The 24,443-nt window shown below is 40.9% G+C and overlaps 1 protein-coding gene across 9 annotated transcripts; it reads left to right on the top strand.

The window, feature by feature from the left end:
* The first annotated feature begins 214 nt into the window (after positions 1-214).
* On the top strand, positions 215-24,169 carry LOC115167550 (oxysterols receptor LXR-alpha). Of its 9 annotated transcripts, none has more exons than XM_029722103.1 (11): positions 215-352; positions 9,023-9,236; positions 12,771-12,854; positions 14,185-14,424; positions 14,717-14,983; positions 15,301-15,503; positions 15,923-16,102; positions 16,407-16,506; positions 19,347-19,475; positions 20,727-20,821; positions 21,084-24,169. In XM_029722103.1, the coding sequence occupies exons 3-11, from the start codon at positions 12,812-12,814 to the stop codon at positions 21,228-21,230; spliced, it is 1,404 nt and encodes a 467-aa protein (XP_029577963.1). In that variant the 5' UTR covers positions 215-352; positions 9,023-9,236; positions 12,771-12,811; the 3' UTR covers positions 21,231-24,169. The 9 variants fall into 9 exon arrangements, with proteins under 9 accessions (XP_029577963.1, XP_029577968.1, XP_029577969.1 ...); XM_029722105.1 differs by lacking the exon at positions 215-352 and adding an exon at positions 433-1,319 and having other exon boundaries at positions 9,164-9,236; XM_029722102.1 differs by lacking the exon at positions 215-352 and adding an exon at positions 433-1,319.
* The last annotated feature ends 274 nt before the right edge of the window (positions 24,170-24,443 follow it).

The following is a 24,443-nucleotide window of genomic DNA, read 5'->3' as shown; positions in this document are numbered from 1 at the left end:
TTAGCTAATTAATTTGCTAGCTATGACACAGTAGGCATATATTAATAATTATATACATGCTATCACAATTTACTGTAGCTACCGGTGGCTGAAAACACAATCGTCGCGGGATGAACGAGTGACGAATATCCGGGCAAGAGCAAGCCATTTAAAAAAAATCATTCCTTCCTTTTTTTTCTTAACAACAAATCAATACAGGAAGTACATGTGGGTTTAAAAGCACGAATCATTCCTTCCTCACCTTGCAAGTGTATACTCGTCAGACGGCATCAGAAGTGTCCAATTAATTTGAGGGTTTGTCTTTTAAGTGTTTGGACTGAAGCCATTGTTTCCTTTTGATTTAACCAGGCAAGTAAGTTAAGAACACATTCTTATTTACAATGATGGCCAGCCGGGGAACAGTGGGTTAACTGCCTTGTTCAGGGGCAGAACGACAGATTATAGTTTAATCTTTTTCTATGGTTTTCGGTAGCCAAAGCAATGCTCCTTTTCGAGGCCCGGAGGATGAGCATGGTTCCAAACCACCATGGCCTCGGTGATCTAACATGGAAATACATTATTTATGACCGTGTTTTCTTTCTGCTTTCATTTCGTATTTATATTTTGATGTGTATTGTCTGTAATTTATGTAATCCAGGGCTCATCTGTAGAAGAGACATTGGTCTCAATATGACTCCCTGATTAAATAAAGGTTAAACAAATTAAAAGGCAGGAATGATATCGTTTGCTAAAGTCCCCACATATTCCAGAAATACTGCCGCGTTCAAAACAACTGGGACCTTGGAACTCGAAAATAACCGATTTCAGTGCGTTCAAAACAACTTGGAACTCGGAAAAAAAACGAACTTGGATTTGAACGGTCCGAGATTTGAACGGTCATCCAATTTGGAATTCCAACTCCAGAACTCGGGCCTCTTTCTATATCTCCGACATGAAGATCACCGAGGTCATAATTTGACCTCGTATTTTTCCGAGTTCACAGTTGTTTTGAATGCAGCATACATTGCGATCCCTCTTCAAAATGGAGCGAGTTTACAAAGTGTCGTCGTGACGTCATGTGCTATCGACCAGATGGTTTTGGACAAGGCCGGGGGTGGTGCAGTTAAATATGTGGCATTCGTAATAATGTATTCATTTTAGTTGTGTCTAGCTATGTGTGTCAACGCTGACAAATCTTTGTTGCGTCAAGTGAAATTTATTTAGGCCTTTCTCTACCTGTTTCCTGCTCAAGTCACATGACTAGAGCAGGACTTCATGCTCAACACCAACCGTGCAGCAGGACTTCATGGGATCTGTCTGGCTAGTCGCTACGAAACGGGGTAACTATCGGTTACAAACTCAGGCAAGCCACCAATTCTGACTTTTTGTGTTGCTTAGTATAGTTTGTCTTGAGATGCCAGTTTAGACATGATACAGTTGTCTTTTTCGGTCTACTGGAATAGCTAGCTGACGAACTTGGTAGCTGGAATCCACCACCAGCCAGAGTTAGCCCTTGAGCCTTAGTTAACGTTAGCGTGCTAAGCCCATCTGTATTAGTTTACCGAACGAGCTAACATTAGCTAATAAGCTCTTTTCTAATTAACTAGCTATAGAAAAACAGCGCACGACGAGCCACAGAAGAAAATAGCTAAAGCTATGGCTGACAGCTAAAATGTAAAGTGTTTGTCAAGTTTAAATGAGTTGTGCCTAGCTTGCTGCGTTAACTTGCTACCAAGTTAGCTAGCTACTAGTAGTTAGCTGGCTAAATAGGTAGCTAACGTCAACATTACTGATGTCATCAGAAAACAATCTAGTTTGCTGGAGGTTATCTAACTACCCCAATGGTCATGATGGCTAGATTTCGAAATAGATATTGCCACAGATTGCAACATAACTTCAATAGCAGGACAGTCTAAGTTAGCTAGGCACAATTTCATAGGTACATTTTAGCCATTTAGCAGACGCTCTTATCCAGAGACATTTACAAGGGCATTTAAGGCACATCGGCGGATTGTTCACCTAGTTCGGGGATTCGAACAAGGTTAACGTTACTGGCCCAACACTCTTTAGCGCTGGGCTACCCTGCCGCTAAATTTGACATCAAAGATGATGGTGACTAATGGAGCCTGTGCTCAACTTTTCAGACAGAATCCTTACAAATGAGATTAGTTGTGTTTTTGAACATGGGATGTTCGATGTGATTGATGCATAGCTAGCAGATTGTAACGGGCTAACAATGTTATGTTCCATTAGCCTTTATTTAACTAGGCAGGTCAGTTAAGAACATTATTAATTTCAATGACGGCCTAGGAACAGTGGGTTAAATGCCTTGTTCAGGGGCAGAACCACAGATTTTTACCCTGTCAGCTCGGAGATTCGATCTTGCAACCTTTCGGTTAATAGTGCAACGCTCTAACCACTAGGCTACCTGCCGCCATACAGGGTAGGTACTGTTGGCTTAGCACAAAGTTGTCAATCAACAGTAACTTGGTGTCACCATCTTCATTTTCGATTTGGCCAAAGACATATCTTGTGAAGTGTCTGTCTAGTTTCAGGTGGTTCATTTTGAATTTAGAAAATGCTCTGTTAATAAAATAAATGTTTTGCTCCATGAAGTAATCCAACAATGTGTACGCTGCCATCTAGTCCATTTTAAAATCTAATCTCAAATTTTATTGGTCACATACACATATTTAGCTGTTGTTGTTATTGCGGGTGTAGTGAAATGCTTGTGTTCCTAGCTCCAAAAGTGCAGTAATATCTAACAATTAACAACAATACACACATCTCAAGTTAAATAAGGGAATTAAGAAATAAATATTAGGATGAGCAATGTCGGAGTGGCATTGACTAAAATACAGTAGAGTTGACTGCAGTATGTAAACATTAAAGTGACCAGCGGTTCTATGTATATAGGGCAGCAGCCTCTAAGGTGCAGGGTTGAGTAACCGGGTGGTAGCCGACTAGTGATGGCTATTTAACAGTGATGGCATTGAGATAGAAGCTGTTTTTTTTTTAGTCTCGGTCCCGGCTTTGATGCACCTCTACTGACCTGGATGATAGTGGGGTGAACAAGCTGTGTCTTGCGTGGTTGATCTTTTTGGCCTTCCTGTGACATTGGGTACTGTAGGTGTCCTGGAGGGCGGGCAGTGTGCCCCTGGTGATGCGTTGGGCAGACCGCATCACCCTCTGGGGAGCCCTGCGGTTGTGGGCTGTGCAATTGCACCACTGCCAGGGCCCTCACCTCCTCCCTGTAGGCTGTCTTGTTGGTAGTCAAGCCTACTACTGTTGTCGTCTGCAAACTTGATTGAGTTGGAGGCGTGCATAGCCACGCAGTCATGGGTGAACAGGGAGTACAGGAGGGGGCTGAGTATGCACCCTTGTGGGGCCCCAATGTTGAGGATCAGTGAAGTGGAGATGTTGTTTCCTACCATCACCACCTGGGGGTGACCCGTCAGGAAGTTCACCTAGTTGTGCAGGGTTGGGTTCAGACCCAGGGTCCTGAGCTTGGTGGATACTATGGTGTTGAAGGCTGAGCTAGGGGAAAGGGGGATACCTAGTCAGTTATTCAACTGAAATATGTCTTCCGCATTTAACCCAACCCCTCTGAATCAGAGAGCTATAGTCAATGAACAGCATTCTTATGTAGGTCTTCCTCTTGTCCAGGTGGGATTGTGCAATGGCGATTGCATCATCTGTGTACCTATTGGGGCGGTAAGCAAATTGAGGGTCTAGCATAAGTTAAAGGCGATTATGATCCTTGACTTGTCAAAGCACTTCATGATGACAGAAGTGAGTGCTACGGGGCGACAGCCATTTAGTTCAGCTACCTTTGCATTCTTGGGTACAGGAACAATGGTGGCCATCTTGAAGCATGTGGGGACAGACTGGGATAGGGAGAGATTGAATATGTCCATAAACACACCAGCCAGCTGGTCTGTGCATGCTCTGAGGACACGGCTAGGGATGCCATCTGGGCCGGCAGCCTTACGAGTGTTAACACGCATAAATGTCTTAATCACGTCGGCCATGGAGGAGGAGAGCCCACAGTCCTTGGTAGCGGGCCGCGTCGTTATCACTGTTAGCCTCAAAGCGAGCGAAGAAGGTGTTGAGCTTGTCTGGGAGCAAGACGAGTGTCCACAACATGGCTGGTTTTCTCTTTGTAATCCGTGATTGTCTGTAGACCCTGCCACGTACGTCTCGTGTCTGAGCCGATGAATTGTGACCACTTTCTCTACACTGACGTTTTGCCTTATTGTAGTTATTTGACCATGGTTAAATGCGGTGGTTTGCGCTTTCAGTTTAGCACGAATGTAGCCATCTATCCATGGTTTCTGGTTTGGGTAGGTTTTAAGTCATTGATTGAGACAGGTGTGTCCATCCCTTCTATAAGATTATAGCGGTCTGCGAACAAACGTTAGAGGTGCATGCCGCCACCTACTGTAGTGTGTAGTCAATCACAGCTTACAGACTAAATGAATAAAGAAACATTAAGAGAAACTAAACCCTCTTACCTAATCCTGTACTAAGAAAATAAGAGCCCAGCTAACTTCTAACAAACCATCCCCCAAATCCCTTCCATCCCTGTCCAACCTCAATAACCATACAATCTTTCCCCCTCTTCCACATACCGGTACTTAGAACAATACATAAACGCATGCTTCACACGGCAGGTGGTTAGTGGTTAGAGCGTTGGGCCAGTGGCAGAAGGCTGGCTCGACTCCCTGAGCTGGCAAGGTAAAAATCTGTCATTCTGCCACTGAACAAGGCAGTTAACCAACTGTTCCTAGGCCTTCATTGAAAATAAGAATTTGTTCTGAACTGACTTGCCTAGTTAAATAAAGGTAAAACAAATAAAATAAAAATACACTCCAGTGGGTCCACCCCAAAGTGCAGTATGCCATTATGACACTCACCTGTCTCGATCAATGACAGAATATTTGAATTAGACAAGATGGTGACGTACACATGTTGGATTACTTCATGAAGGAAAACATGGATTTCTTTTAACTGAATTTAGAAAATGCTCCAACGAACCACCTGCAACTGGACACTGACTTTTTTAGAAAATACAGTGCATTCGGAAAGTATTCAGACCCTTTCACCTTTTCCACATTTTGTTAAGTAACAGCCTACAATGTATTTTTCTTCCCCCTCAATCTACACACAATACCTCATAATGACAAAGCAAAAACGGGTCACATTTACAAAAGTATTCAGACCTTTAAATCAGTACTTTGTTGAACACCTTTGGCAGCGATTACAGCCTTGATGCTTCTTGGGTATGACGCTACAAGCTTGGCACACCTGTATTTGGGGACTTTCTCTTATTCTTCTCTGCTGATCCTTAAGCTCTCAGGTCTCTCCAGAGATGTTCAAGTCCGGGCTCTGTCTGAGCCACTCAAGGACATTCAGAAACTTGTCCCGAAGCACTCTTGTGTTGTCTTGGCTGTGTGTTTAGGGTCGTTGTCCTGTTGGAAGATGAACCTTCGCCCCAGTCTGAGGTCCTGAGAACCTGCTCCAGGGTGTTCATCAAGGGTCCTGACTAGTCTCCCAGTCCCTGCCACTGAAAAACATCCCCACAGCATGATGGTGCCAGGTTTCCTCCAGACGTGACGCTTGGCATTCAGGGTAAAGAGTCAATCTTGGTTTCAGCAGACCATAAAATCTTGTTTCTCATGGTCTGAGAGTCCTTTGTGCCTTTTGGCAAACCAAGTGGGCTGTCGTGGCTTCCATCTGGCCACTCTACCATAAAGTCCTGATTTGGTGGAGTGCTGCAGAGATGGTTCTCCCATCTCCACGAAAGAACTCTGGAGCTCTGTCAGCGTGACCATCGGGTTCTTTGTCACCTCCCTGACCAAGGCCCTTCTCTCCCGATTGCTCAGTTTGGCTGGGCGGTCAGCTCTAGGAAGAGCCTTGGTTGTTCCTAACTTCTTCCATTTAAGAATGATGGAGGCCACTGTGTTCTTGGGGACCTTCAATGCTGCAGAAATGTTTTGGTACCCTTCCCCAGATCTGTGCCCTGACACAATCCTGTCTCGAAGCTCTACAGACAATTCCGTTGACCTCACGACTTGGTTTTTGCTCTGACATGCACTGTCAACTGCGGGACCTTTATATAGACAGGTGTGCCTTTCCAAATTATGTCCATTTAATTTACCACAGGTGGACTCCAATGAAGTTGTAGAAACATCTCAAGGATGATCAATGGAAACAGCATGCACCTGAGCTCAATTTACAGTCTTGTGGAAATGGGTCTGAATACTTATGTAAATAATAATACGTAAATAAGGTATTTCTGTTTTATTTAATACATTTGTCAAAATGTCAAATCTGTTTTTGCTTTGTCATTATGGGGTATTATGTGTGTGTGTGTGTGTGTAGATTGGATTAAATAAATGTACATTTTAGTATAAGGCTGTAACGTAGCAAAATGTTGGAAAAAGGGAAGGGTTCTGAATATTTTAACAATACACTGTTCATGTTTGGCCAACTTGAGAATGAAGATGGTATCGTTATGGTTGGTCAAAAGTTCTCTGTGCTACTCCAAACAGTACCTATCCTGTAACTGCTAATTGAGCACCACGTTATCTCTTCACTAGCTAGCAAAGCTAGTGATTGTGTACTTGTCCAATTCTACGTGTGTGTGTGGGGAATTTAATTTGAGGTTACTTTTCTTTCCTCATAGGAATAGAATGACTAGTTCTGTACCTTAAATTCCCTTAAATGTGATTCTGGATAGTAACGTTAGCAGATTGATTATCTTCTTTTCACACACTGTTTTTGGTGCTGAGTATGGAATACTTTTGCTTAACCAGTAGAGTTACATCTGCTGATGTTGTGACGTTCAGGAGGAAAATAAGTTGCACCTAATTTGCCTACTGGCACTAGATAGTCTACTGTGATGGAACTCCGTCTTCTGCTGCCTTTCACTGTGAGATTGTACGCACACGCTCACCTGCATGCTCCCCATCAAAGTAGGTACTGAAACTTGGGCATAAGCAACATTTTTTTTATTTTTGATTAATGCTTTGTATGGTATCTTCATTGTTCAGTAACAATCCCATGTGTACAAGTGAGGGGATCGTTCCATATAGTTCTCATGACAGGCTTAGAATAAAGTACAGAATAAAAAAGGTTAAAGGGCATATTCCTAACTTCCTACCTTAATGTCCACTCCCTCAAGCCATGGAAATAAATCATAATCTATTTATGACCAAAAGGATATCTTTCTGGTATTTGAATTATTCCTCTTCAGGAATCAATGGGTGTATATCATGAATTAAAAAAAAAAAAATTAAAATGGATGTAGTAAATGCAGATTTCCCCTTAAGATTTTAAAATGTATTGTGAATGCCTCCTATGATTTAAATTCTACCCGTCTTTGAGAACAGTAGCACTCATTCCCTGGACAAAGGTCAAGCTCAACAGAACATTGGACTTGAGTGAGGTGACTTTAGGTCAGTGGCCCACAGCCCAAAGAACCTCATTCACCCAGTCAACTCAAGCTTTCAAACCAGCTGCAGCTTTCCTGTCCTCTAAAGTGGAAATTGTTAGGCTAGGACACAGTACATTTGAATAGGCCAAAAGTCTTTAAAGGAACAATCCTTCCTTAGTTTTTCATCTCAACGGCAGCCCAGCCTCTTGTTTTGCCATAACTCTTAGAAATGGGCTGGGAGAAATGTAGGCCTAACCACTCTCACATTCATAGATAGTGCTATGGATACGACTGACAGTCCATGATATCAAAAAGCTAGTTTTACACTTATTTTGAAACTTGTTGGAAAAACGATGGATTAAAACAACTATAGCCCATTTGGGGTTGTCAGTAGTGATAGGGAGGGAGGGGGGGAGGGGTGTAGATCATTATTTTAATATGTAACTTTTGTCCCAAGAATCAATTTGTAAAAAGCAGTGGTGTGAAAATACTACTTTAGTTTTTTGGAGGTATCTGTACTTTACTATGTATTTTTTTTATTTTTTTGAAAAAATGTTTTTCTCCCCAATTTCGTGATATCCAATTGGTAGTTATCTTGTCCCATCACTGCAACTCCCGTACGGACTCAGTAGAGGCGACGGTCGAGAGCCGTGCGTCCTCCGAAACACGACCTGCCAAGCTGCACTGCTTCTTGACACAATGCCCGCTTAACCCGGAAACCAGCCGCACCAATGTGTTGGAGAAAACACTGTACAGCTGGCGACGAAGCCAGTGTGCATGTGTCCGGCCCACCACAAGGAGTCGCTAGAGCGCGATGGGACAAGGACAAGGACATACCAGCCAGCCAAACCCTCTAACCCAGACGACGCTGGGCCAATTGTGTGCCGTCTCCTGGTCGCGGCCGGCTGCGATACAGACCGGGTTCGATCCCATGCTGTGGAGAGAGCCCTGAAATGTGTAGACATATTTGAGGTGTTGGCAGCAGCGAAGGCTATTCTCGTTGAGCGTGTCAACATACTGTTAACGTTTTTTCCACTCCCTGTCCTTCGCTGTTGTAATCTGGGAAGACGTAATGTTCCCAAACTGGAGTTTTAAACTAGTTCCTGGCTGCATCTCACAAAAGCACAGTTTCAAATTCGCCGATTTTAGAATTTTGACTACAACGTGCTTTGTTTTAACGGAATAGCCTGAAATGTGTTTTTCAGCTCAGATTTACTCGAGGCATAGGCCTGCAACACGGCATGGCCTCGAGTTTTTTACATTTTATTTTGTAAATGTATTTTTTATATATTAATTTGGGTTCACACTGAGGACAGACCTGAGGTCCCCGTACCAAACGGTTCCGTAGAAATAGTGTACTGTTACACCCTAACTTGTGATTTGTTAGTTCTCTGTTAACTAGCCTACTTTTAGGCCCCTTTTTCTTCTGTGTTGTTTATGAGAAGTGGCTGGTTAGACACACTCCAAGAGGAAAAGACTTGAGCAGCTCAAGGCGCTATGGGGATTTCAGAGCCATGCAAATAACCGATAGTTACCTCTCCTGTGTTCCCGTTTTCACCCTGCCTCCCCTCACTCCCTCTTTCTGTTTCTCTCTGACTCCCACAGAGTGTTGACAAGCAGAAGGGTTTGTTTCTCTGAAGATTTTGTCGTAGAACTTCCACGTGACAGAGGGATTTAGTAATTTTTCTTTTTTCTCGAGTGGAACACACAGGCCTGTCCTTAAAGCTGTTCATCTGTCAATGCCAGGGTAGCAGCCACATTGAATGAGGTTTCAGTCTCACATGGGCAAGATGGACAGATCATAACAATTACTTCAAAGGTATGTTGAACCCCAGATGCCCAATTCAACTGTCTCTGATAAATCTCCTTAACACACTGACAAGTTACTGACACACAATACACTTGAGCCTCTCAAACGAGTAACAGGTCTATGCCAAGTCTTTTTTGTTTTTTTTACATTTTATGCCTACATTTGCCAAAATGTTTAATTGAATCAATGTCCATGGTCATACCTGGAGATGGGGCAGTCGGCAATCAGCTAAAAGTGTTTGACATTATAGTAATTTAGCAGACACTCTTATCCATAGTGATTTACAGGAGCAATTACAGTTAAGTGCCTTGCGCAAGGGCACATCAACAGATTTTGGGCCTAATCGGCTCGGGGATTCAAACCAGCAAGCTTCCGGTTACTTGCCCAACACTCTTAATCTAGGCCACCTGCCGTCCTGCTTTTTTTCTTAGTTGATCATGTTTGAACAATGCCGATGAAGGAAAAATATTGGCGTTTTTCTTGCAGGTACAGCCAACTAGTGCAAAAATAAAATTGGGACATTGTCAAATGATATGATCATTAGTTTTGAGGCTATACGGTTTGTTTACACTGACGTTGTTTACAAACATTAGAGTAAAGTAAGCTTTGGGTTCTGATGGGGACAGTTGAACTAAGCTCATCAGGCAGTTATGTTCTTAAAGAATCAGTTGGTATCAGTTCTACAAATAGAGTACAATTCGCATCCCTTTGTTATTTTAAAGCCTGTTAGATTAAATGAAGCACCCTTTAATATAGACCACATGGAACATTCAAAATATGTATTTTTTTTTTAAATTAATGTTTTTCAGACTTATAGGAAGATTTCAACCCATTTACCTCAATGTCTCCTACATTTTCAACATCACAGTAAAGCCCTAGTTATGGGCAGTTCCACAGTAATGGCATTGCGCTGACACCCTTAAAATGGATACCAATCAAAAAAACATTTGAATCTCAAACTCTATGCACAAGGACTACTTTTAAGAATTGACCCCGAATAAACAATTTAAAAAAAAATAAAAACACATTTACTCTAACTGTGCAGATGCAAAGTTTGGTAGCAGAATTTCAGTAACAAAAGTCATCACGTTTTCCTAAAAATGTTAAATAACTGCTCCAAATTAAGATTGAAAGATGTCTGCAGAAAGAATGGGGAGACATCTGACGTGACACGTTGAACATCTCAGTAGGTTATTGAGCTACAGTAAGCAAAGTGGATTTACACCCGGTAACAGAATTGTGCTAATGGAATTTCATCATGGGTCCCTGATCTGTACTACACGGAATTGCATAATTATGGATATGAATGTCATTCTCTTCATGGTGATACATCCTAAATAGCTACACAAAGGCAATATTCACCTTGGCATATTTGGGTATTATTCTACACTCTTGTCTATTTATTTTAATGAGCTCTGGCACAAAACAAGACCAAATTTGGTGGTTTTGGACCGGACCAAAGTACAGCACACTAGCTCAGTAGATTACAGTAAAGTATAGTACACTACATAATAGTGTACTCAACAGGGGTTGTGTTAACACAGAATTCAGCATTTTTCACACAGAGAAAATGTAGCCGCTTAAGAAATATCTTGCTGCGCTTTGTTAACTCGGATCTAAAATGCTACATATTGTAAGCATTAATTTTGTTCTTCAGTCGCACTTCTCCACTCGGATGAGAATTCACAAATGGGCATTTTTATCAGCAGACAACGCTCTGACTGATGTGTAGCTACTTTTCTAGGTGTAACCTACCTTTCTCCTTTTCTCCGGTAATATGCAAGATTAACTTTAAGCAAAACATTACAAAATGTAGCTGGCTACATTCTTTTTATGATGAACATTAGAAATATGATGGCAGTGAATAATTTTTACAAAAAATAGCTCCTTTTTGTTTCATTGTATGCTCATTTACTTGTGGCTGCTATAAATAGCGCTGCGCTTCTGTTATCTGATAAATGAAGCTATTTTATGCCATGTGTTGCACTGATGTATTTTCTGTGAAGGAACACTATATAGTTGCACGCCCCTGATCACTCTATTGAAGCAGAAAAACACTGACTTTCAATATATAACGCAGGTGAAATGGTTTAAAACGCAGATTATTATTTTTTTGAAGGTCAGCGTTTTGAAAATGCAGATTTCTGAACTCTAATGCAACCCCTGCTCAACTCTAGTGTGCTCTACTGTGTACTGTACTTAACTCCTCCACTATTCTACTGTTCTGAACTATACTCTATAGTAGTGCAGTAAAGTACTGTACCTTTCTTTAGTGTACTATACTCCTATTGTACTGTTCAAACTTTTTAAACCTGGACATCTATGATTGGTTCAGATTTGGACCGGACCAAATCGGAACCAATCATGGATGACTAGATTTGGGCCAAATTAAGGACCAAAAAATGTTTGTGGACGTTGAAATTAATACCAGGTGATGGACCGACAATTTCAACTACAGTTGAACAAATAAATGAAGAGCTAAAATGTCTTGTCAAGTATTCAACTCCTTTTGACAGGAGTAAAAAAAATGCTTAAGTTGCATGGACTCTGTGTGCAATAATAGTGTTTAACATGATTTTTGATTGACTGATCTCTGTACCCCACACATACAATTATCTGTTAGTCCTTCAGTCGAGCAGTGAATTTCAAACAGACTCGACCAGGGAGGTTTTCTAATGCCTTGCGAAGAAGGGCACCTATTTGGTTGATGGGTAAAAATGTAAAAAGCAGACATTGAATATACCTTTGAGCATGGTTAAGTTATTAATTCCACCCTGTGACTACAAAGAGTTCTTAACTCTGTTGCCAGAGAGGAAGTAAACTGCTCAGGGATTTCCCCATAAGGCCAATTGTGACTTTAAAAAGAGTTGAACGGCTTTGACGGGAGAAAATCTAGTCAAAATTATAATGCGCAAAAATAGCCAAAGAAATAGGTTAAAATACCAGAGATTCTTACGTGGCCCATTTTTATATTAGGCTAGTGGTATTATTGAGCTATATCAGCCAACAGGGTAGACGTAGTTTGAAAGAGGAGTTGGGGTGAAATATAGGAGAGTGGACACTTTCTTGACTTAAGCTACGTTTTGCATAACTTTTAGGTGCATTTTGCATAAGTGGTGGCGGCAGGTAGCCTAGCAATTAGAGTTGGGCCAGTAACTGAAAGGTTGCTGGTTGGAATCCCCGAGCCTACAAGGTGACCCTGTCTGTGCCCTTGATAAGAGCATCTGCTAAATGACAAAATGTGAACCGGATGATTTAAGCAGTGTAAAAATGTATTTCCAGTCGGTGTTGGAGTCTATTTTAAACTATAGCCTGTCATATTTAGGAAGTTAAAGACGAGTGCTGTGCTTCCGCGTCCTATACAGCCTCGTCTACAGGCTATTTAATTGAGACCACACGTATAGGCGCACTTGATCTGGCACGCTTTCTACCTTTTCACTTCTTTATGGCATTTTCTTTGAAATAAAGTATGGTCTTTTGTGTCTATTGGCTCTTATATTAGTTATATGATATTATTTTTAAATTTTTTTTTATTACCCCCAGGTGCAGATTTGATTTCGTAATGACAAGCTGCTGTGCAGAAGATGTCCACGCTGTCTGCGACTGATATCACAGATGTTGGTCCTGGTAAGAGAGCCCCATGTTTCAGTCATGATCTGACTGGGTCCTTGAACGGTTGAGATGTACATTTACATTAACCCCCATTCATCAGCTGGGTTCTCAGTTGACCCCGCGTGTCATTACACTGATTGGGAGCACTGACATTGTAGGTCACTCCACAAAGTACACTACAGAATTTGTAATCATTTTAGTGACAATTTTCGATAATTATTTTTAAGAATACAGATGAAAAGAACTTGAACTGGGTTAGTCATGTCTTGTATTGAAAATATGAAATGTTTAAATAAATGAAATGGCTTAGTATGATTACATTCTTACCTTTTCATAATCCAAAACCCATCCGTTTCAGGGATGTGAGGTATTATTATATTGTTTGTTTTTCAACCTCCTAGAACCAATAGTGTAACAGGAAGACATTGCTGTTTGTATACATTGTCGTAGAAACTAGCGTTATCGGCCGTAAAATATCTACTTTATAGCTTCAAGTTGTTAAAACCTTTTATTTAGTCACCCTTATTCTGCCCATCCTACAAGGGTAAAACATTTATTGGAGTTTTGAGAATTATTTACACCAGCGATTCTCAACTGAGGGTTTTGAATGGGTCGTGGGTAAAATACAATAATACTCCAATCTGAACTTAAACCAGGTATGTGGAATGTTAATGTACTTACATTTTCACACTTGTTTTTCTAATGTACGTCGCTCTGGATAAGATAAATTACACATGTAAATGTTTTAATAATTTCATCTCTGAACAATTTTTCTTAAATCACAATATTTTCAATGTAGAGAGCTATTAGCAATGCTATTTTTTGGGTAGATTCATTGTCTCAAACCAGTGAGGTCATCAAGAATATGGGCATTTTATTATTGACATTGAAAGAGGTGGAAAGGATGTTCCCTTGTCATATAATTGGTACATTTACTATCAATATAGCATAAATTTTTTTTTTTTTTCCAGATTGTATTTTGGTGAATCTTTTTCGTGATGTGAATATTGGGTCACTACTGAGACAACCTGGTTCAATTTGGGTCCTGAGGCAAAACCAGTTGACAACCACTGATCTACACCATTAACATTATTTTACCCATTGGTCAAAAGATGTGTTTTTGCTTGGACACCCTACAATGTGCGTTTCTATTTATTTAACTAGGCAAGTCGGTTAAGAACAAATTCTTATTTTCAATAATGGACTAGGAGAAGTGGGTTAACTGCCTTTTTCAGGTGCAGAATGACAGATTTTTACCTTGTCGGCTCGGGGATTCGATCTTGCAACCTTTCGGTTCCTAGTCCAAAGCTCTGACCACTAGGCTACCTGCCGCCCCGTATCACAGGTGAGGTGTTTGACGGGGCCCCAGAGCTGCAGCTGGACTGCCTCTGCAGTGGTGACGACCGCAGCAGTGCAGAAATGAAGCATGAGGGCAACCTCCTCCCCCTGGAACCACCCGACCATGCAGGGTTTTCCAGCCCCCCCCAGAAAGGGCCTTCCTCACTAGCTGAGAAGAGCAGCCCACTGCCCATGGAGCCCAGCGACATCAAGGCCGACCCCGCCGACAGCATGCCTGCCAACACAGGTGCGCATGTTTTTGTATTTTGATTTGATTTAACCTTTGTTTATCCAGAAATTCCCATTTGAGTTCTAGAGACCTATTTTGTGAGGGAGACCTGACACCTGTGTGTTCAGTGACGTCATCAAACCAGTCGGACTGGTCCAAGCATCAGGCTAATCCGTCTCATCTTATATATTTACAGTACATGCCTATATTTTCCCAGATAGTTCCATATAGTATATTGACAGTACATGTATGCATTTACTGTTTTCTGCATATCATCTATTGATAGTACATACATTTTATATATTTCCAGAGGGCCAGCCGGTGAAGAGGAAGAAGGGTCCAGCCCCCAAGATGCTGGGGAACGAGGTGTGCAGCGTGTGCGGGGACAAGGCCTCAGGCTTCCACTACAACGTGCTGAGCTGCGAGGGCTGCAAGGGCTTCTTCCGCCGCAGCGTCATCAAGAGTGCCCAGTATTCGTGCAAAAACAACGGCCGCTGTGAGATGGACATGTACATGCGCCGCAAGTGCCAGCAGTGCCGGCTGCGCAAGTGCCGTGAAGCAGGCATGCTGGAGCAATGTGAGTTGTGGTTGCCACAGGGAACTGTAGCAACCATTTGTGTTTAAAAAAAAATATATATATTATATACACCTTACCTTCAAAAACACCTGTGCTTTTTTTGGACCTTTTCCTTTGATCTGTCAGGAAATGTAGCGGTTTTGCAAAAAAAAACTGAAGATGCTTTATTTTAAATGTAGAGATACTGATTGGAGATGTCTCTGCAAGATCTCTATAAAAAGCTGAAGTACATCATTGAAATTGACCTCCCAAACTATGGTAGTACTTATTTTTCCTACTTTTCATTACTGTGCTGATTGTGTTCCTGGCACCCCCAGGCGTTCTCTCAGAGGAGCAGATCCGAGTGAAAAAGATGAAGAAGAACGAAGAAGAGACTGCACGCACGTCTGCCGTGGTGACCCCCACCCCGGTGCCGGAGGTGGTCCCGCTGGCGCCCGAGCAGTTGGAGATGATCGAGAAGCTGGTGGCCATGCAGAAGCAGTGCAACAAGCGCTCGTTCATCGACCGGCCCAAAGTCACGGTGATTGTCTCTGAGTGTCCCAAACCTTTGACGCCACAGGGCAAACTACTAACATATGGCATGCTTAGTTATCTTAAACAGTTTTGATTGATTGACAGTTGCACTAATGTAAGAATTGGTATGAAATCGTCATCTTGATATGGAGGTGGAATACAACATTTCTGCATTCCACAATATTTACACAACACCTCCATGTTCAAAGACATGTTAGCCAAGAATACTGCAAAAAATATTGTTACTGTTGAATTTTGGCCAAATTAACTTTGTCATCCAGACAATTTTTGATAGTTCAGTAGCTCTGAGCACATGGCGAAATTTCTGCATTGTATTAGGTGTTTTTATTTTTATTTTTTAAATATTGATGAATTGAATAATTTGTTCATTAATCTATTGATGTCTTTGTCTCATCTAATTTCCAGCCGTGGCCCCAGAGTCAGGACCCCCAGAACAGGGAGGTGCGGCAGCAGCGCTTTGCCCACTTCACTGAGCTGGCCATCATGTCGGTCCAGGAGATAGTGGACTTTGCCAAGCAGTTGCCTGGCTTCCTAGAGCTCACCAGAGAGGACCAGATTGCCCTGCTAAAGACCTCAACCATTGAGGTGAGTCATCGTTTTTCTAGTGTATTACTCTTTCCCCTCATATTCTCAAACAGGTTTGTTAAAGTGGGAAATACAGTAATAACAAATGCCGGCTTTATATTGTCTTTCGCCTATTAACCCCCCCCCCCCCCGCCCAAAAAAACCACATCTAGTCAAGACCACTGGGAGGGGGGAATCATGTCCTGCTCAATAGCATTGTTTGTTTTTAGGATCACATGTCTCAATATGTCAAGTAGATTATTTACTTTGCTCAATGTTTCTCACTTGATCCCCAGTCACTGAGATGTGCCTTGTTTTTCGGCAGATCATGCTGCTGGAGACATCGCGGAGATACAACCCTGCCATTGAGAGCATCACGTTCCTGAAGGACTTCAGTTATAACAAAGAGGATTTTGCCAAAGCAGGTGAGATGTTCATGATCCACATTCAAGCTGCAATCAGTCAAAAACAAGTTGCTCGCCTTCAACTCCCTCCTGTTCTATACTCCAGGGGGTCCCCCTTTTAACATAAATTACTTTATTTAAAAAATGTTATGTTGTTTTGAAGGTCATTTCCTGCAATTCCATGTAGTTTAACAAGATTCATGACATATTTTAGGTAGGCTATTTGATGATAATAATGGATAAGGAAAATGAATTCTATACCCGTTTTCCCAAAAATGTTATTCCGCTTACAAATGTTTTATTACAGTTTATGAACCCTCAATTTAACCCTCAATCTTTTACAAAAAGTGAATAGATCAAATGAAAGCGACAGTCACACACGACTACTTCTCAAGTAAAGTCAAATTTCTTTGACTTAACATTAGAAGGGCGTAGCTCAGCTTCTGAATGTCATGGAGACAAACCAAAGATATCCCCATGTGCATCAGTTGTCTTTCTCTGACATTTCACACCTTTTTTTTTCTCTTTAAAAAAATATATATACAGTACCAGTCAAAAGTTTGGACACACCTACTCATTCAAGGGTTTTTCCATCAGCTCATCTAATGCAGCACTCATCACTCTCCTTGGTTAAATAGCCCTTACACAGCCTGGAGGTGTGTTGGGTCATTGTCCTCTGGAAAAACAAATGATAGTCCCACTAAGAGCAAACCAGATGGGATGGCGTATTGCTACAGAATGCTGTGGTAGCCATGCTGGTTAAGTGTGCTTTGAAATCTAAATAAATCAGACAGTGTCACCAGCAAAGTATCATCACACCAGCTCATGCTTCACGGTGGGAACCACACATGCGGAGATCACCCGTTCACCTACTCTGCGTCTCACAAAGACATGGTGGTCACATTTGGACTCATCAGACCAAAGAACAGATTTCCACTGGTCTAATGTCCATTGATTGTGTTTCTTGGTCCAAGCAAGTCTCTTCTTATTATTGGTGTCCTTTAGTAGTGGTTTCTTTGCAGAAATTCGACCATGAAGGCCTGATTCACACAGTCTTCGCTGAACAGTTGATGTTGATGTGCCTCTTACTTGAGGACCACAGCTTCACTGAGTTCATGAGAGCCAGTTTCATCATTGCGCTTGATGGTTTTTGTGACTGCACTTGAAGAAACTTTCAGAGTTCTTAATTTTCCGGATTTACTGACCTTGTCTTAAAGTAATGATGGACTGTTGTTTTTCTTTGCTTATTTGAGCTGTTCTTGCTATAATATGGACTTGTTATTTTACTAAATAGGGCTATCTTCTGTATACCGTCACAACACAACTGATTGTCTGAAATGCGTTAATTTGAGGAATTTCTTTCCTTAACTTTTAACAAGGCACACCTGTTAATTGAAATGCATTCCAGGTGACTACCTCATGAAGCTGGTTGAGAGGGTGCCTAGTGTGCAAAGGGTGGCAACTTTGAAGAATCTCAAATGTAAAATATATTTAGCTTTGTTTAACACTTTTTGATAGTACATGATTTCATTGTTTTGACGTCTTCACTATTATTCTACAATGTAGAAAATAGTAAAACATTAAGAAACACCCTTAAATAAGTAGGTGTGTCCAAACTTCTGACTGGTACTGTGTGTATATACACTACCGTTAAAAAGTTTGGTCACATAGAAAAGTCCTAGTTTTTGAAAGAAAAGCACTTTTTTTCCCATTAAAATAACATCAAATTGATCAGAAATGCAGTGTAGACATTGTTAATGTTGTAAATGACTATTGTAGCTGGAAACAGCAGATTTTGTTTTTAATGGTGTACAGAGGCCCATTATCAGCAACCATCACTCCTGTGTTCCAATAGCACATTGTTAGCTAATCCAAGTTTATAATTTTAAAAGGCTACTTGATCATGAGAGAACCCTTTTGCAATTGTTAGCACAGCTGAAAACTGTTGTCCTGATTTAAAGAAGCAATTAAACTGGCCTTTAGAGTAGTTGAGTATCTGGAGCATCAGCATTTGTGGGTTCGATTACAGCTCAAAATGGCCAAAAACAAAGACCTTTCTAATCAAATTCGTCAGTCTATTCTTGTTCTGAGAAATGACGGCTATTCCATGCGAGAAACTGAAGGTCTCAATCAGCGCGGTGTATTACTCCCTTCACAGAACAGTGCAAACGGGCTCTAACCAGAAAAGAAAGAAGTGGGAGGCTCCGGTGCACAACTGGGCAAGAGGACGAGTACATTTGACTAGTTTGAGAAATGGATGCCTCAAGTCCTCAACTGGCAGCTTCATTAAATAGTACCCGCAAACACCAGTCTCAACGTCAACAGCGAGGAGGCGACTCCGGGATGCTGGCCTTCTAGGCAGAGTTCCTCTGTCCAGTGTGTGTTTTGCCCATCTTAATCTTTTCTTTTTTTTGGCCAGTGAGATATGGCTTTTTCTTTGCAACTCTAATGATCAATTAGCCTTTTAAAATTATAAACTTGGATTAGCTAACACAACGTGCCATTGGAACATAGGAGTGACGGTTGCTGATAATGGGCCTCTGTACGCCTATGTAGATAAAAATCAGCCGTTTCCAGCTACAATAGTAATTTACAACATTAATGACTAGACAGTATTTCTGATCAATTTTGTTTTTGTAATGGACCAACGTGCTTTTCTTTCAAAAACAAGGACATTTCTAAGTGACCCCAAACTTTTGAGTATATATATATCTCCCTCAAATCAAGGAAGATCCTGCAACCCCTCAAGGAAACTTTGGCACAACCCTTGCCATACTCTGTAGAGACATTGACCTTTTACCCTTAACCCATTATTTGTTTCCCTCTCTGTTTGTATTTCCCTCCTCTTTCATCCCCCTCAGGGCTGCAGTTGGAGTTTATCAACCCCATCTTTGAGTTCTCCAAGGGGATGAACGACCTGCACCTGGACGAGGCGGAGTATGCTTTGCTCATCGCCATTAACATCTTCTCTGCAGGTCAGAGGTCAAGTGGTATGCTAGTGTGGAACAGAGCCCATATGCAAGGTCCCTTTATTACAAAGGTCTGGACATTGTCGTAATCATTAGTGATTCACTGATGTGGATATTCTGGGCCGATACCAATATTAAATATTTTCTTTGCAATATCGATTTTTAAGCTATTATCGGCCGATACCAATATTGTCACTGACATATTGTGCATCCCTAGTAATCATATGCGGAAGCGTCCCGAAAACAAACAAATTCATGGGAACAGCGCCCTTTTTTAAAGATTCTACATGGTGTCAGGTGAAAATATGACCAGGGGTCAGGAAATTATGTAATAAGGTCGCTGTAGATATCTTGAAACCTTTCAATAAATAGAATGACCGTTAATGATACAGTGCCTTCAGAAAGTATTCATACCCCTTGACCTATTTTAAAATGGACTGAATATATTATCTACACATAATACCCACATAATGACTAAGTGAACCAAGTTTTTAGAACATTTAGTAAATTTATTGAGAAATGAAATACATAAATATCTAATTTACATAACTATTCACAACCCTGAGTCAATACATGCTAGAATCACCTTTGGCAGTGATTACAGCTGTGAGTATGTCTGGGTAAGTCTCTACGAGCTTTGCACACCTGGATTGTACAATATTTGCACATTATTACAATAAATCTTTAAGCACTGTCAAGTTTGTTGTTGGATCATTGCTAGACAGCCATTTTCAAGTTTTGCCATAGATTTGTAGGCCTATTTAAGTCAAAACTGTAACTAGGCCACTCAGAAATATTGAGTCATCTTGGTAAGCAACTGGTGTATATTTGGTGTTGTGTGTTTAGGTTATTGTCCTGCTGAAAGGAGAATTTGTCTCCCAGTGTCTGTTGGGAAGCAGACTGAACCAGGTTTTCCTCTAGGATTTTGCCTGTACTTAGCTCTGTTCTGTTTCTTTTTATCCTAAAAAGGTGTGAACACCTTCTGAAGGCACTGCGTGCGTTTGCTGAGGAGTTCACTACGTATGTGTCTATTTTCACTTTGAAAATGACTTTGATGGTGAACTTTCCGTGCCGCTACCGTTCACTCACTCGCCTCGCTGGTCTCTGCCTAAATGCGAAAGAATTCTAAACAAAGAGTTTGGGATATCAAAATATGAATGTCTTGACCTGGGTACTACAAAGACCTTCCCCATATGTAGAAAGTAATATTCAACAGATATCTATGCATTGTATTAGGTATAAAACATTCAGCTGTATTCGTATGTTTCCCAGACCGGCCCAATGTGCAGGACCATGAACTGGTGGAGCGACTGCAGCAGCCGTATGTGGACGCACTTCGTTCTTACATCATGATAAAGAGACCAAACGTGAGTGCCCTAGTTATATGATTTAACTTGTACAAGCCGCTATGTGTAGGTTTTGAGGATTCAGTTGTCACGTGCACCCTTGAGTCTGCATTGAGTTGAATTCCGTTTTCAATTCCAGTCGGTACAGGAAATGTATTGAAATGCAGGTTATGAGTGGGAAAATCCAAATAGAAAGTAATATGAAAATGTTAGATTTAAAAATGTAATGGTCCCCAACACTGAATTATGAATGGGGTTAAATTAACCTCTCTCTTCCTTCTAGGATCACCTGATGTTTCCACGCATGCTCATGAAGCTGGTCAGCCTCCGCACCCTCAGCAGCGTCCACTCTGAGCAGGTCTTCGCCCTGCGCCTCCAGGACAAGAAGCTCCCGCCGCTGCTATCTGAAATCTGGGACGTCCACGAGTGACTCCGCTGATGCCCTCACGGAACTCTGTTGCGCTTCGCAGACATATGTACTTGGATGGACACTAACATTGGGTCTGTCTTTCAAGTGTTGAAAAAAAAAGACTTGTGAATGAAGCGACGCCTCCCAGGCTACCCAAACACGACGAATCAAACCTACAGATTGGTTGCCGGATTGGAGGAACATTTTTTTAATTTTAATTTTTTTGTGTCTTCTGTGCAGTTTGGCAGGATATTGATGCCCATCTGTCCTGCAGACTGGGACAAATCTCATGGGGCATAGAAATAGAATGAATATAATTGGTATTTCTATGGGTTGAGGATTGTGCACACCTGATTTCTGTCCCTCGCCCATTCCGTTGTATTGAAGGTGAGACGGCTTGTGGTGAGATTGTGCTGCCATGGTCAGTTTGGCTCAGACTTGCTAGCCAGTGTTAACCATTAAATCTGTTGATAGTCAGTCTCATGATACACATCTTTAACGACAATTGCCATGAAGCTTCAGATGCCATGAAGCTCCACTCTCAGATCCACATCATCGATGATAACCCCATAGTGAAAATAAATGGAAAAATACATGTTATAGCCCTGTGTTGCAATGGGATAGGATATAGAGGTATTTTAACTGCTGCCCAATGTTAAGAAATGTCTTATTGGTGCCCACTGTCCAGATGTATATTAGAATGGTAGGTTACCTGCTTGATACTGTTGCGATTTTAGCAGTTTAATATTCAGCCATCTGATTTGTTCTCCTCTCGGAAGGAACAGGAAAGCAATTCTGATTGGTGTTGAATTGTTTAAGGTAAAGTGATTGGAAGTGCTGGTGTAGGGATGCGTAGTCTACCACTTCCAAGCGCAGGGCCCCCACCAACCATTTGTAAATGTACTCAAACATTGATTTCCATGTACAAAGTATATATTACTATGACAAAATATATATATTTAGTATGCGCCCAAGTGAAGACATCCATACAAAACGACTGTACAATCAACACTCACTAACGCACAAGCAAGCAGTGATTTATTTTTAAGCATGACTGGGTATGTGACGGACAAGTTGAGACCTTATACACTGGAACAACTTCAATGCTACGCTAGGTAGTAGTAAGCTTAGGCTATGGGTGGGGGCACAAAAGAATCTGAACTCATCATGCAGTGGCTCGTGGGTCTGCTTACCCACAATCTGCCCCGCCTACCTTGCGAGCAAAACATTTTAGTGCTCCTCCCTCATGACAGCGAAGAGAACACATTTTAGTTTTAAAGTTAATTTCCTGCAATTCTACACATTTTGCCTTAGGGCGGAGGCAAATGTTCAGTTTTTAATATGATAACTGATTTATCAACCGGTCGGTAATTTGACCAGGCTTACTTCAAGTTTGGTATAGTCTAGCGGCCAGCAAAATATCTAATTAAGTGACTGCTGATGCACAACCAAATTTTTTAATTGCACTTTGTCTTTTATTGTAACTCCCAACAGTAAGTTGAGACCCCATCCCTGGTCTAGTCATATGTACGGTCCTCCCCTCTACCAAATCAGCATGATTCAAGACATCTGAGTTGCAACTTTGTCTAAAATGTGCTTTGCATCCCACAATAGTTGGAATAGCAAAATAAGTAAAATTGTGCTCCTTGTGTGGGCACTGCAGTGTTTTCTTCAACAGTAACATTTCTGGGTTACACTTTAACTTCAATGAATAAACCATTGTAAATGTTTAAATGCTTATATACATTATGAATGTCTACTAATAATGAAATACTCAATAGTTTTTAAAGCTATTTATACATGGTTATTCGTGAATGTTATTCTAGTCTGACCCATTTGATTACTAATAAGGCCATTCTAACGTTTCACTCGACTAAGCTCTGTTATTCATCTGTTTTTTTTCATGATGCTGTTTCTATCACAGTCCTTTGTATGATGATGACTTCTCTAATGTGACACTTTTATTAAACAAACGTTCAGACGGAATTAGAGAAGGAAAGCTTTTTTTTTTTTGCGATTTCTGAGTGACAGTTTTGTCCATTCCTTACAACTCAAATCAGTGTGAAATAGAGGAGAGTTGAGGACTCAGACAAAATGGGGAGATTTATCATAAGTTGCACAGAGATGAGTGAGTAAGACATATGGAACAATTACTAGATGGAGCTTTCAGTTAGGAGAAGAAAAGCAATGCAATTATTTAACAAATATGATCATGTGTGATATTAGGGTTGGTGGGCTCCTATTTGTCGTCCAATGTCAACCATCAGGTTATGGCTGTTTTGGTTTTTATTTAGTTTGGGTTAATAATGAGACTGTGATTGTCTTTTGATGGAGCTGACTCATAACCTGAAGATGGTTATTTACACTATTCAAAGGGTTTGCTCTTCCCTGGGCATGCGTGTGTGTGTGGAGCCATCTATTTTCAATTACTCTTGAGACGGAAATGTCTCAACCATACAATCCCAGTTTTCCAAAAAATTTTCCCCCTTCAATATGTAACTCATACCAGCAAATGATTGTCTGCATTGAAATTACATTATTTCAGTATTTTCAATATTAATAGAAAACTAAGCATTAACACAAGGTATGCGATTAATGGTATGGGGTCTTAGGTCTAAATGATGTTTTCAGTTGTTTGGAATACACAATGTTCCTTGACATTATTGTTAATACTGTTGGTAACTGAAAGTTGATTGTAATAGAATTTACGACATTCTGGTGTGCAGAACTCATTTAATTCCCTTCTCTACATCTTAAAGGGTGAAGCTGTAAACGATATTGACATAGAAATGCAAACTTATTTGAATGTTTAACACTTTAGGACCTTCTATATTCTTTTATGTATAAATTAAAACATGACAAAAATATTGGAGCCTATTGCCAGATTATATATTTCCGAAAAACATTTTCCCCGATTTTGTATTATTACAATTTCAACATTAATAAATTGTAATTGTTCCTAGTTTTTTTTCAATATGCTGCTTTTAAAAAAATATTTCAACACTAGTTGAAAGAAATTAGTTAGTTCTCTTAAATGTATCACGGCCAGTAAACCGATCTTGGGAATTTATTCACCCACACTTGTTTGTTGGGTGTTCTGTGGTCAAATCGCAACAGAACTGTTGACTGCTCTATTTATACATTTTTATCAGTAGAGCTTGTAAATACAGAATGAATTTGGGTAAGTTGGAAACTACCTTGGCATTTTACTGCATTGACAAGTATATACTGTAT

This window comes from Salmo trutta, chromosome 29, assembly GCF_901001165.1.
Source record: "Salmo trutta chromosome 29, fSalTru1.1, whole genome shotgun sequence".
In the NCBI taxonomy this organism is placed as follows: domain Eukaryota; kingdom Metazoa; phylum Chordata; class Actinopteri; order Salmoniformes; family Salmonidae; genus Salmo; species Salmo trutta.
This window is presented reverse-complemented; position numbering and strand designations above follow the sequence as displayed.

Coding starts and splice junctions, on each gene's coding strand:
- LOC115167550 (XM_029722108.1), top strand. CDS start 12,812: ATGTCCACGCTGTCTGCGACTGATATCACAGATGTTGGTCCTG. Junction 16,103..16,406: donor TAAAGACCTCAACCATTGAG/GTGAGTCATCGT, acceptor GTTTTTCGGCAG/ATCATGCTGCTGGAGACATC. Junction 20,822..21,083: donor TCATGATAAAGAGACCAAAC/GTGAGTGCCCTA, acceptor TCTTCCTTCTAG/GATCACCTGATGTTTCCACG.